The sequence below is a fragment of the Peromyscus maniculatus genome, chromosome 7 (assembly GCF_049852395.1).
Source record: "Peromyscus maniculatus bairdii isolate BWxNUB_F1_BW_parent chromosome 7, HU_Pman_BW_mat_3.1, whole genome shotgun sequence".
NCBI lineage: Eukaryota > Metazoa > Chordata > Mammalia > Rodentia > Cricetidae > Peromyscus > Peromyscus maniculatus.
In genome coordinates, this window is record NC_134858.1 from 17,687,065 (window position 1) to 17,699,333 (window position 12,269).

Here is a 12,269-nt window from a genome sequence, read left to right on the forward strand (position 1 = left end):
TCTCTTGCTGGCCTGCAACCTGACACTTTGACTATGCCAACTGTCCCAGCTGGCTCTCGAGGCACACGGGGGCTTCCTGTTTCTGCCTTCCCAGTGCTGGAGACAGGATGTATGTATGCCTCAGGCTTGGGAAGCAAGTGCCCTACTGCCTCAGAATCCCCAGTCCTTGGAATTATTCAATTTTTTTAGATGATTATTATTACTATTATTGGTTTTTCAAGACAGGGTTTCTCTGTGTAGCCCTGGCTGTCCTTGAACTCACAGAGATCGGTCTACCTCTGACTCTCCAGTCCTGGGATTAAAGGCATGCACCACCACCGCCCGGCAGCCTTATTATTTTTAAAAGACTTACTTTTATTTTATTTTATTTTATTTTATTTTATTTTTTTTGGTTTTTCGAGACAGGGTTTCTCTGTGTAGCTTTGCGCCTTTCCTGGAACTCACTTGGTAGCCCAGGCTGGCCTCGAACTCACAGAGATCCGCCTGCCTCTGCCTCCCAAGTGCTGGGATTAAAGGCGTGCGCCACCACCGCCCGGCAAGACTTACTTTTAATTATGTGTGTATGTGCATGTGAATCCAGTGCCCACAAAGGCCATAGGATTTATTGGAGCTGGAGTTTCAGGAGCTGTGAGCTGCATGCCTGACCCGCCTGATGTGGGTGCTGGAAACACAGCTTGGGTCCTTTGGAAGAACAGCACATGCTCTTACCTGCTCAGCCATGGCTCCATCACTTTACGTCTATTTTTAAAAGCTTCAAGAATCACAAAATTATGACCCGGGGTGTGGCTCAGCAGCACAACACTTGCCTGGTGGGCACAGGTCCTGGGTTCAATCCCCAGGGCTGCACACACAAAGTATAGCAAGAGACAGAACAGATGCAGGGGGCTGAGGCCATGGCTCAGTTAGCGTACCCTAGCGCACACAACACACTGGGCTACACACCCAGCATCATACACACTGGGTGGGAAGAGGAGGCCCCAGGGTCCAAGGGGGCTTAGTTATGTCCGGCGTGGGATCTGAGGGGAAAAAATCTACATACACTATATTCTTATGTCTGTAACTTTATTCCTCGAAGACAATATCTATCAATTCAGCTATAGCTCCACCAGGCATTCAAGGCAGGAATAACTCTAGACATACCAAGCTCTGTATCCATCTACTTTATTTCTCTGGGATGAAATCCTGTTTCCATAACTGCAGTTCCGTCCAGCTCCCCAGCTCGTAGTCCTGTTAATGACTAACTCCTGCTTCCAGCCTCATCTTCGTCCTCTGCATCCTCTTTCTCCATCTCTGCTGCTCTGTTCTCCTGGCACTCAGAAAACTCCACCAGAGGGGTTAGGGATTTAGCTCAGTGGTAGAGCGCTCGCCTAGCAAGCGCAAGGCCCTGGGTTCGGTTCCAAAAAAAAAAAAAAAGAAGACTCTACCCGAGGTCTGCTTACCCTCTATGGAACCTCTGTCGTCCTGTTCTCTCTACAGAAAATGCCTGCCTTTTCTTTCTGGGGGCCCCTCCTTCCCCGCCTCCTCAGGAATGTTGTTTTATCTTACCTTGATACGTAAAAACCTTTGTTTTCAGTCAAAGTGCTCTGGAGAACCACTAGGCCTCCTCAGGGCAAGGGGATGGTCTGAGCTTCATTAGCACAGGAAACAAAGCTAGGCGTCTCCTACCAGCTTGTCTCCTAAGCTCGGCAGGGCAGTTAGTAACTTAGTAGGTTCAGCAGGTCAGGGGAGCTGAACTGTTTACCAATTGGTCTGGGCATGCAAGGATTTCATAGCAGAAGACAGCTGGAATAGTAAAGGCTGGGTAACACCAAATATTCATAATTAATGGCTTGCCTTTTGACAGACCCTTGGCCAGTCAAAGTTCATCTTTAATACACAGCTGAATCTCTATGATATATTCTTGCAGCCTGCAAGAGAGGCGGGAGAATCAGAAGTTCAAGGCCAGCCTAAAAAGGGAAAAGGTTAAAAAAAAAAAAAAAAGACACAAAGGCATGGGCATTGTTTGTAGCTTTATTAAATCCTTTTACTTTCTAAAACATGATTACAAGAAAAGAATACTTCATTTACGTGTAACACTGTCTTTGTGGACGTACCGTGGTGGCAAAGTGGGACTGAGTATACAAAAAGGGAGTAGGGACAAGCGTCTGACCCCGGGGTCGCCCAGGCAGACAGAAGCAGTGGCAGAGACAGACAGGGGCTTCTATGAGGAGCCATGTGCTTTGGGATCACAGATGACGCTTCCAGAACTTTAAAATAAACTCCCTTGCTGGCTTCCAGGCTGGAACTAAGGGCTCTGCTCGGAGCACCGCCTTCCAAATGTGCTCTAGGCTGTGAGCATCCCTCAGACACCAGCAGCTCTCTCACAGTTCCGTCTCCTACACGTGCAAAGATTCCATCATGACATCAGCCCAGCCCTTACTCATCCATCACTCATTTATCCATCCATCCACACACTCGTCCGTCTGTCCATGCACTCATCTACCCATCCATCAACGTATACCCACGCATCTAACCATTCACCTATTCATGCACTCATCCATCCATCCATCCATCATCTATCCATCCACCCATCCATCCATCATCTATCCATCCACCCACCCATCCATCCATTATCTATCCATCCATCCATCCATCCATCCATCCATCCATCCATCCATCCATCCATCCATCTTACTTCTCATGACTACCAAGCTCTATGCCTTAGACAAACCCCTTTAACAAAACTCAAGCCGAGTAAGACTCCATCAGACTGAGAAACCTAGTTGTCTGGAAAAGAAGGCAGCACTTTCCTTTAGTGAGATCCTTCAGTCAGAGCCTCAACTCTGCCCTGCTGAGGTCTGGCTTCAAAGCCCAGTGGGTCCAGCTGTGTCCTGGATAAAACTGGGAGACTGGAGAGAGGCGTGCTCCCCAATCACAAGGCACATTTAGAAGTTGTTTCCTTTCTTCTTTACAAAGAAAAGCGACAAGGAAAAACAAAAACCATGCTGAGATTCTGGGGGTGGGGGGTGGGGGTGTCCACCAAGAGAAAAGTGCAGGCTATCTGTGCCCCGTCACGAGTGGCGCTCTAGGCCTTTAAACACACACACACACACACACACACACACACACACACACACACACACACACACACACACACACACCCGGCCCTTTGGGTTTCAGCAAAGCCTGTCACTTTAAGCCAGTTCTGGGTGTGTTCTGAGGCCAGCCAGCACCTAATCAGGAACACATGGGCTGTGGAAGGCGTCTGTGCTTGGTCAGTATCACATCCCTGTCTGCCCTCCTTTGAGGAGAGCAGTTCTGGGCTCCAAAGCTGGGAGACTCCGAACTGGCCTCTTTCTCTTTGGTCTGTAGGTCTGGAAGTTTTTCTAGGAACATTCTTGCGTCCTGAGCTCTCCCTGTGGGGAATGGGTGGGTCTGTATCCTCTCTCCTTGTAAGCTGGTCATTTCCAAGTCACAGGGCCTGGACTGCAGGGTGATGAAGCGCCCCAACTTGAATGTGTTTATGTGTGTGGGGGACAGGGTCAGTGACAGGGAAAAGACAAATGAAAACCCTGCTTTCCACGTGGGGACGGACGGACGGCTCAAGAACGACAGACCCTTGTTCTGTGAGGCAATCCCAAGGGACACCCTTGGCCCCCAAGAAAGCTGTCTGGGGGTGGAGGGCGGTGGACAGAACCCTATTATACCCTAAACAATGAAACGAGGCAACTAAGCAGGCCTTGTGGAGACCTGCTGGAGTGAAGTCCGGACAAAGGAGACTCACATTCCAGCGACATTCGAATTTAGCAACTCAAATTCTGACCCCTCCCTTCCCCTAACAATGACTCAAAAATACAGTATTTTCCCCTCTGGCCCCACTCCTCCCATAATTGCCGGCTGATTGTTCTCCACGCTCTTCACAAGAACCCACACCCCGGTGGCAGCAACTGGCGCCAACGGGAGGAGAATGTGGCTTTGAACCCCGGGTGCTGGGAAAGGCCCTGTGGAGCTGGAGTCTGTAGATGTCAGGACTCCCCCAGAAGTGGAGGGGGTCTGCCTTGGAGAGGAAGGCTGAGGAGGCGTGGGGCAGAAGGGGGTGAGAGGGGAACCGTTCGCCCGTGTGGCTGGTGGTCCTCTCGGTGGTGTCTACTCTTCAGCTGAGGACGATGCCGGGCTCTCATAGTCTGACATGGGAGCGAACTGTAAGGAGAGGCAGAATTCTTTCTTGGCATACTTTCAAATCCCTCTGAGGAGGAGATTTGCTGCAGAGGCCGAGGGAGGGAGGGAGGGGAGTCCCAGCCTTCCAAGGCACCGCATACAGCATGGACTGTCACCCTGCCCTTGCAGAGGAGGCGTGGGAAGGAATCGAAGTGGCGAATCAAAGGGGCTGACTTCTTCACTGACCCCCGCCCCAGCCCCGCTGTTTCTTCCCATTTTGAGGTAAGTCTGACTTAGTTGCTCGGGCTAGCCCTAAATTCAACTCTGTAGCCCTGGCTGGACTGGAACTCCCTAGCTCATCCTTCTACCTCAAATCCCGGGTTGATGGGGACTCACCGAGCACTTGATGTTCATGCGTGAGTACAGCATGGACGCGATCTCGCTCTGCCCTGCATCCAGGGCCACCATCAGTGCGGTGCTCCCGTCCTGCAAAGCACCCACAACTGTCCAGATGCCCTGTGTGTGCAACCCACCCTCCCTGGAGAGCCCCTGCGTGGGCACTCACTCGATCGGTGAGCGAGATGTCACAGTCAGGCACAGCCAGCAGGAGCCCAGTGATCTCCTTGTGGCCGTGTTCGCAGGCACACATTAGGGCTGTGGAGCCGTCCTCATCCTGAATGTTGACATCCACCTCGCAGGCCAGCAGAGCTTTGACCACATCCACCCGTCCGTGGCTGACAGCCAGCATCAGGGCCGTCTGTCCTGCCTGCGACAACAGAATAGGGCTATAGTACAGAGGCCCGGTGACATCACAGCCCTTGCTCTGGAGCACTCCATGGCTCCCAAGTGCCCTGACACTGACGGGGTGCCCACGCTGGGCCCTCCTTCTCCTGGCTCCTTCTCCTCCCTCAGCTCTCAGCATAAACTGGTCGTCCTCAGAAGGGCTCTTGGTTCTACCCAGCTGTAGGGTCACCGACCATGAGTCCCCAGCTCATAGGTGTAAAGTTGCAAAAATTTAACCAAACTAGCCAGGTGGCGGCGGCGGCGGCGGCGGCGGCGGTGGTGGTGGTGCATCTTTAATCCCAGCACTCGGGAGGCGAGGCAGGCGGATCTCTGTGAGTTTGAGACCAGCCTGGGCTACAGAGTGAGTTCCAGGACAGCCAGGGATACAGATAGGGACACCATTTGGAAAAACCAAAACCAAACCAATACAAACAAACAAACAAAAATGATAATCAAACTAAATAAAGAAAAAGATAAAAACATATCCAACTAAGATTTGCATATTTTTCTGTATACTAGTTACACCCAAAGAAACAATTAAAAATTGATGGTCACAAGTGGATGAACAGATAAAACAAACCATGTCTAGACATACAACAGAATCCCATTCAGCCATGAAAAGGAACATTATTCAGAATACTGATGGGTGCTCAAACTTGGAAAAACTTTGCTTGTAAAGTCAGACAGACAGACAGACAGACAGACAGACACACACACACACACACACACACACACACACACACACAAACATAGATGGTGTCTGTTTGTTCTGGTGTGTCAAGAGTCTCACTGTGGAGTCCCCAGGATGGACTGGAACCTGTGACCCTTCTGTTTAGAGGTTTCCTGAGTACTCTGATTCACAGCTGGGGGGCTGTAACTCCATTTATAGGACATGTTCCGAGCAGGGCCTGGGATAGAGTGTACCTCTGCGGGGTTTTCCTCTTTACCAGTATTGTTGTTATTTGCACTGTTTAACAGGCAGGTCTCACACAGCCTAGGCTGGCTGGAGCTTGCTACGTTACCCTTGGTCTTACTGCCTCCGTCTCCTAAGTGCTGGGGTTATAGCATGCATCGCCTCTGGAGACAGAGGGGGAGTGAAGAGACGCAGGGAAGGAGAGAGGAGAGGCGGGGCCTGGTGACACAGGGTCTCATGTCGGGACAGTTCAGGCCAGCCTAGGTAACTCAGCGACACCCTATTTCAAATTACCATGTGAGCCGGAGTGGCCCAGCGGCTACGAACACCAATTGCTCATGCTGAGGTCTGGTTCCCTGCACCTACAGGGACGCTCACAACCACCTCTAGTTCCAGTCACGGGGGACACCCTCCTCTGGCCTCCAGGCACAAACATGGTGCGCATACAAGCAGGCAAAACACACCAAGTGTGCTGCACGCCTTTAATCCCAGCTCTCAGGAGGCAGAGGCAGGCAGATCTCTGTGAGTTCCAGGCCAGTCTGGGGTACCCGTTCGACACTGTCCCAGAGAGGGAGGTGGTGGTACCCTGAAGCACAGTAGTGACAAGTACACAGAGCTGAGTTCCCTCAGAAGGAACCTGCGCACAATCAGGTCCGTGTATAACTTGTGATCCCAGCATCTGGGAGGCAGAGGCTGGAGGAGGCTGGACTAGGGGAATTGGTGAATTGGTGAATTGGTGAATCCTAGATTTAGTGAGAAACATGTCTTAAAATGCATGGCCCTCTGTTGTGCGCGCGAACGAACACACACACACACACACACACACACACACACACACACACACACACACACACACCATATGCAAGCTACCCAGAGCTTGCTCTGAGGCTGGGCCACTCAGGTTCAGACATCAGCTCCTTGCCTTGGACCTTAAAGAAATAATACTGCTTCTCTGAGTCTCCGAGCAGTGACTGTTCCCACGCACACAGAATGTTATCATGACCTGGCTTGGCCCAAAGCCTGGGGCTAATAAAGAAGGTCTGGGAGGACGTGAGAGGACTCAGTGGGTGAGGCATTTGCCCCCGAGCCTGAGGGCCTGAGTTTAATCCCGAGGACCCACATGGCATTAGGACTGAACTGAGTCTCAAAATGTGTCCTCTGGCATCCACAAGGGCACCAAGGCACAAGGTCCCCATGCCTAGTAAATACATCAAATAAAGGCACTCGGCAGCCCCATACCTGGCTGGCTTTGGCGTTCACATTCCCAAGCCGGAAGAGCTGAAGGATGGTCTCAATGTCATCCTGCGTCTTCAGGGTGGCCAGGGCAGTCAGCATGATGGGGCTGTAGCCAGCACGGTTCAGCTTGTCCACCTGGCAGACACCTGTGCGGGGAGGGTGGGGACGGGGTGAGCCTCTGCCGTCAGCACTAAGGGCCTGCCCACCACAGTGAGCACCGGGGACTGCCCCTCCCTGTCTAGGCACAGCCAGGCAGGTCTCTCTCCATATATGTGTTCAGTTGCTTGTGGAGAGCAGAGTGACTTCTGCAGGAGCCAGGCACTTGGGTTTGCGTTGTGTGTGCTTTGCTTGGGTTTTGTTTTTGTTTGTTTGGGTTTCTGGTTTGTTTTGTTTTCAAGACAGGGTTTCTCTGTGTAGCCCTGGCTGTGCTGGAACTCACTCTGTAGACCAGGCTGGCCTGAATTCAGAGATCTGCCTGCCTCTGCCTTCCCCTGCACCATCGCCTGAAAATATTATTTTAGAGGTGGGTGTGGTGGCCCATGTCTTTAGTCCCAGCACTTGAGAGGCAGAGGCAGGGGGATCTCTGTGTTTGAGGCCAGCCTGGTCTACAAAGAGAATTCTAGGACAGCCAGGACTACACAGAGAACCTTGTCTTGAAAACAAACAAACAAACAAAAACATGTATCTTGTTTAAAGAGATTTATTGTGTTTTAGTTTTTGGTGTGTGTGTGTCCACAAGAGCACACGAGCCCAATGGTCCTGAAGAGGGCGCTTTAGGTTGAGTTTTAGACAGTTGTGAGCTGCGTGATGTGGGTGCTGGGAACTCAATCTGGGTCCTCTGTGAGAGCAGCAGACACTTTCAACCTCTGAGCCATCTCGATGCCCCCACCTTCTTAAAAAGCTTATGAGTGTGTGTGTAGCCTGGATGTGTACACGTGGAGGTCAGGGGCAGGACCAGGCCACTTCCTTGACTGCTCTCCACCTTATTTATTTATTTATTTATTTATTTATTTATTTATTTATTTATTTATTTATTTATTTATTTATTTATCTATCTATCTATCTATCTATCTACCTACCTACCTACCTACCTACCTACCTACCTACCTACCTACCTATCTATCTATCTATCTATTTGTTTGTCTATCTATCTACTGATCTATCTATCTATCTATTGGTTTTTTGAGACAGGGTTTCTCTGTGTAGCTTTGGCTGTCTTGGATCTCGATCTGTACACCAGGCTGGCCTCAAACTCACAGAGATCCGCCTGCCTCTGCCTCCGGAGTGCCGGGATTAAAGGCATACACAACCACCACCTGGCTTCCACTTCATTTTTTTTTTAAAGATCTATTTATTTATTTACTAATTTATTATGTATACATTGTTCTGCTGCATGTATGCCCCCACACCAGAAGGGGGCACCAGATCTCATTATAGATGGTTGTGAGTCACCATGTGGGTGCTGGGAATTGAACTCAGGACCTCTGGAAGAGCAGTCGGTGCTCTTAACCTCTGAGCTACCTCTCCAGCCCTCCACTTCGTTTTTGAGATGAGTTCTGTCACTGAATTGTAGCTGGCAGCCAGCAAGCTCCAGGACTCTCCTGTCTCCACTGGTCTCCCTCCAAGAACTAGGGCTAAGAGGCACAAGCCTCCATGGCTAATTTTTTTTTTTAAACTTGGGTGTTGGGAACCTGAACTAGGGTCATGGAGGCAGGAAAAGCACTGATTCACAGAGCGATTTCCCCAGCCAACGTCTTTTTCTTACGGTAGTCTCTTTGTCCTGGAGCCTGTCAAGCAGGCTGGGGTGGTTGTCCAGAGGACCCCAGGGAGCCTCCCGCCTCTGCCTCCCCAGTGCCGAGTCACCGACACTGGGGAGGCTTTTCACAACGGTCCTCACGCCTGCATGGCTGGCCCTTCACAGCTAAACTTCCTCCACGGCCCCCAGACTGCTTTCTGTTCTCAAGTGGGGATCCCACATGCTACAGTCATACCGTTACCCCAGTAGATCAGGGGGTCCCAGAAGGCGGAGACTGCGCCCTCTCTCCCGGACCTGGGATGCCTGGCTGATGCCACATGTACCATGAGGGCTGAGAATTGCCATTCAGCCTTCCAACAGGTCCACGGCTTGTCCTCCAGACCATGAGTCCTGCTCCCTCATAGACTGGGAGGTTCTGCCTCCTCCATCAGACCAGGGAAGACAAGTTTCTTCCTGCCTGCCTGAATACCACGTGTACTCTCCACTCCCCAGCCCAGAGGCCACAGCCTTCCCTCACACAAGGGCTTTGGAACCTGTGTGGCCATCACACAGGTACCATTCGGGGATGACACAGGGCTGTGACATCAAGACTGAATCCATTATACTGCTGAAGACCAAGTCTTGCCCGAACACTGCAAGGGCAGAGCCTGGTCCACCAGACTGGGCGGCTACATCCCTTCATCAGACTAAGAGGCAGCTTCCTCCATCAGACTGGGAGGGCAAAGCCTCCTTCATCAGTCAATGGAGGGCACATTCTCCTTCCATGCAGCTTAAGAAGGTGGTATTGCCTCCATCAGATCATGAGAGTGAGAAAGCACAGTGCCTCCTCCATCCAACTGGGAAGCTGTGATCTGTGCCCACCACCCCTCCATCAGACTGTGAAGGGAGCAGCAACTTTGGAGCAGGAAGGCAGCCACTCTCTCCTGAGCTCGGGAAGACATGCCTCCCCCATCAGACCATCAGGCCGGTCCTGCCTAGAGGCTCACTTACCGCTGTCCAGCAACTGCCGCACCACAGGGAAGTTGGCGTGTGACACGGAGTAGTGCAGCGCGGTGTTACCATTGCTGTCGGCGATGTTGACCACATAGTCCAGCAGCCGCGCGGACATGGCCCTGAAGGTGACCAGGTGTCGCCGCACAAGTTCAGGGTGTGCGTCACTGCGGCACGCCAGGCGCAGCCATTCCTGAAGTACCGTGGTATAGGCCACTTTCTGGACAGAGACAGCGGGAGTGGGGAGTGAGGACAGGGACACCCCCTCTGCACCGAGATTCAGAACAGGTACCCCGTCCTACAGTGCAAACAGAGGTGCCCTTGACTGGGCAAGGTAGCATCTGTCCGATTCCAGCACTCGGGAGCCCAGGGAACGAAAATATACAGAGTTCAAGGCCAAACTGGGCTACATATTGAGAACTTCTCTGAAAACGAACACATGAAGCAGAGGCAGGAGGATTTCAATGAGTTCAAGGCTTGCCCAATCTGCATAGCAGTTCAGGGCTATAGTGAGACCCTGTCTCAAAAAACAAATCCAGTCAGGTGGTGCACACAGGTCTGCAATCCCTCTACCTGGGAGATGAAGGCACAAGGATCAGGAGTTCAGGGTCATCCTTAGCCACAAATTAGTTCGAGGCCAGCCTGGGCTACATGATACCTCAAAACAAGCAAAATGAAAACAAACTAGCAAAGCATTGGCCGTTGACTCAACCACAGTGGAAGCACTGACACTCTGGGGTGCATAGGATCCTTGGACTGTAATGTGCACGCGTCCCCACAGACTCTAAGGTAACTATAGACACAGTGCCTAAAATGGTATCTCCCAAACATCCCCAAAATAAGAATCCGAAGCCAGGCTAGTCCCCAGGCAACATCGGACCCCACCACCAAGCCCAGGACTCAAGTCCCACCCACCACTAAATGACGCCCTTGGTGCCTCGGACCTCACTAAGTGGGTGCGGAGACCCTGAGGGTGGGGAGGTGTGGCGTGAGGGTAGAGGGGCACCTTTGGGCCCAGGGGTCCCCCTTACCAGTTCTCGCTCAGTGAGAGCATTGGGGTTCTCTAGGTATTTCTCCAGGGCCAGGCAGGCTGATATGAGGTCAGGGCTCAGATCCATCCTGCCAAGAACAGGTAAGATTGAGCTTACATGATTTTACTTTCTAAAAATTTATGATTTGGTTTTAGCTTTTTATTTACCCCCCACCCCGAGACATGGTTTCTCTGTGTAGCCTCGGCTGTCCTGGAACTCTGTAGAACCAGGCTGGCTTCAAACCCATAGAGATCCACCTGCCTCTGCCTTCCAAGTGCTGGGACTAAAGGCGTGCGCCATCACTGCCTGCATTTTTTTTTTAAATTTGTTTTTATGTGCATTAGTATTTTGCCTGCAATATCTGTCTGTGTGAGGGTGTTGAATTCTCTGGCATTAGAGTTACAGACAGTTGTGAGCTGCCATGTGGGTACTGGGAATTGAACCCAAGTCCTCTGCAAGAGCAGCCAGTGGTCTTAACTGCTGAGCCATCTCTCCAGCCCCTTTATTTACTTTTTCAGATTTATGTTTAAGGGCCGAGGAGATGGCTCAGTAATTAAGAGCACTTGTTCTTATAAAAGACCTGGACCTCCCAGCACCCACATGGAGGCTCACAACTGTTTATAACCAGTCCCAGGGGATCCAATGCCCTCCTCTTTTGGCCTCTGTGGGCATCAGGCATGCATGTGGTGCTCATACTGACATGTAGGCAAAACACTCATATGCATAAAATAAAATAAATCTAAAAAACATTTAGAAAACCATTTATGCTAATACATATGTGTGTCTGCATATGACTGCAGATTCCTGTGGAGGCCAGAGATGTAATGTCCCCTGGAGCTGGAGTTACAGGCAATTATGAGCTGCCTGGCCTGAGGACCCCCTCATTTTATTATTACTATTGTCATTTTGGTTTGTTGAAACAGGTTTCTGTATAGCATTGGGTGTCCTGGAACTCACTATGTAGACCAGGCTGGCTTTAAACTCACAGAAATCTGCCTCCCTCTGCCTCCCAAGTGCTGGGATTAAAGGTGTGTGTGCCCAGCTTCTTTTTCTTCTTTTTTTTAAATTTGTTTTTATTTTATGTGCATTGGTGTTCTGCCTGCATGTATGTCTGTGTGAGGGTGTCAGATCCCCTGGAGCTGGAGTTACAGACAGTTGTGAACTGCCACGTGGGTACTGAGAATTGAACCTGGATCCTCTGGAAGAGCAGCCAGTGTTCCTAACCACTAAGCCATCTCTCCAGCCCCCCATTATTAATTTTAAAAGATTAATTTTTTTGTTAGCCCTGAAAATACATGTACAAGTAGCATTATGCAGACTGAAAAGATTATATTTAGGAATATGTATGTTTACATATATACATGCAGTAACAATAAAAAAATAGAGGCTATGAATTTGAAAGAGAGTGGGATGGGGTATGTGG

At 50.7% G+C, this 12,269-nt stretch overlaps 1 protein-coding gene across 3 annotated transcripts in view; it reads right to left on the reverse strand.

Annotated features, from left to right (window-relative positions):
* Positions 1 to 1,996: 1,996 nt before the first annotated feature.
* Positions 1,997 to 12,269, reverse strand: part of Kank2 (KN motif and ankyrin repeat domains 2) — a 33,004-nt gene continuing 22,731 nt past the window's right edge. For all 3 annotated transcript variants that reach the window (XM_076575827.1, XM_006982335.4, XM_076575828.1), the window contains exons 7-12: positions 10,847 to 10,934; positions 9,816 to 10,035; positions 7,073 to 7,215; positions 4,703 to 4,903; positions 4,534 to 4,623; positions 1,997 to 4,179 (exon numbers count right to left, since the gene is read on the reverse strand). In XM_076575827.1, coding sequence (XP_076431942.1) covers positions 4,126 to 4,179; positions 4,534 to 4,623; positions 4,703 to 4,903; positions 7,073 to 7,215; positions 9,816 to 10,035; positions 10,847 to 10,934 — 796 coding nt within the window. In that variant the 3' untranslated portion in view covers positions 1,997 to 4,125. The remainder of the gene's footprint in view (positions 4,180 to 4,533; positions 4,624 to 4,702; positions 4,904 to 7,072; positions 7,216 to 9,815; positions 10,036 to 10,846; positions 10,935 to 12,269) is intronic.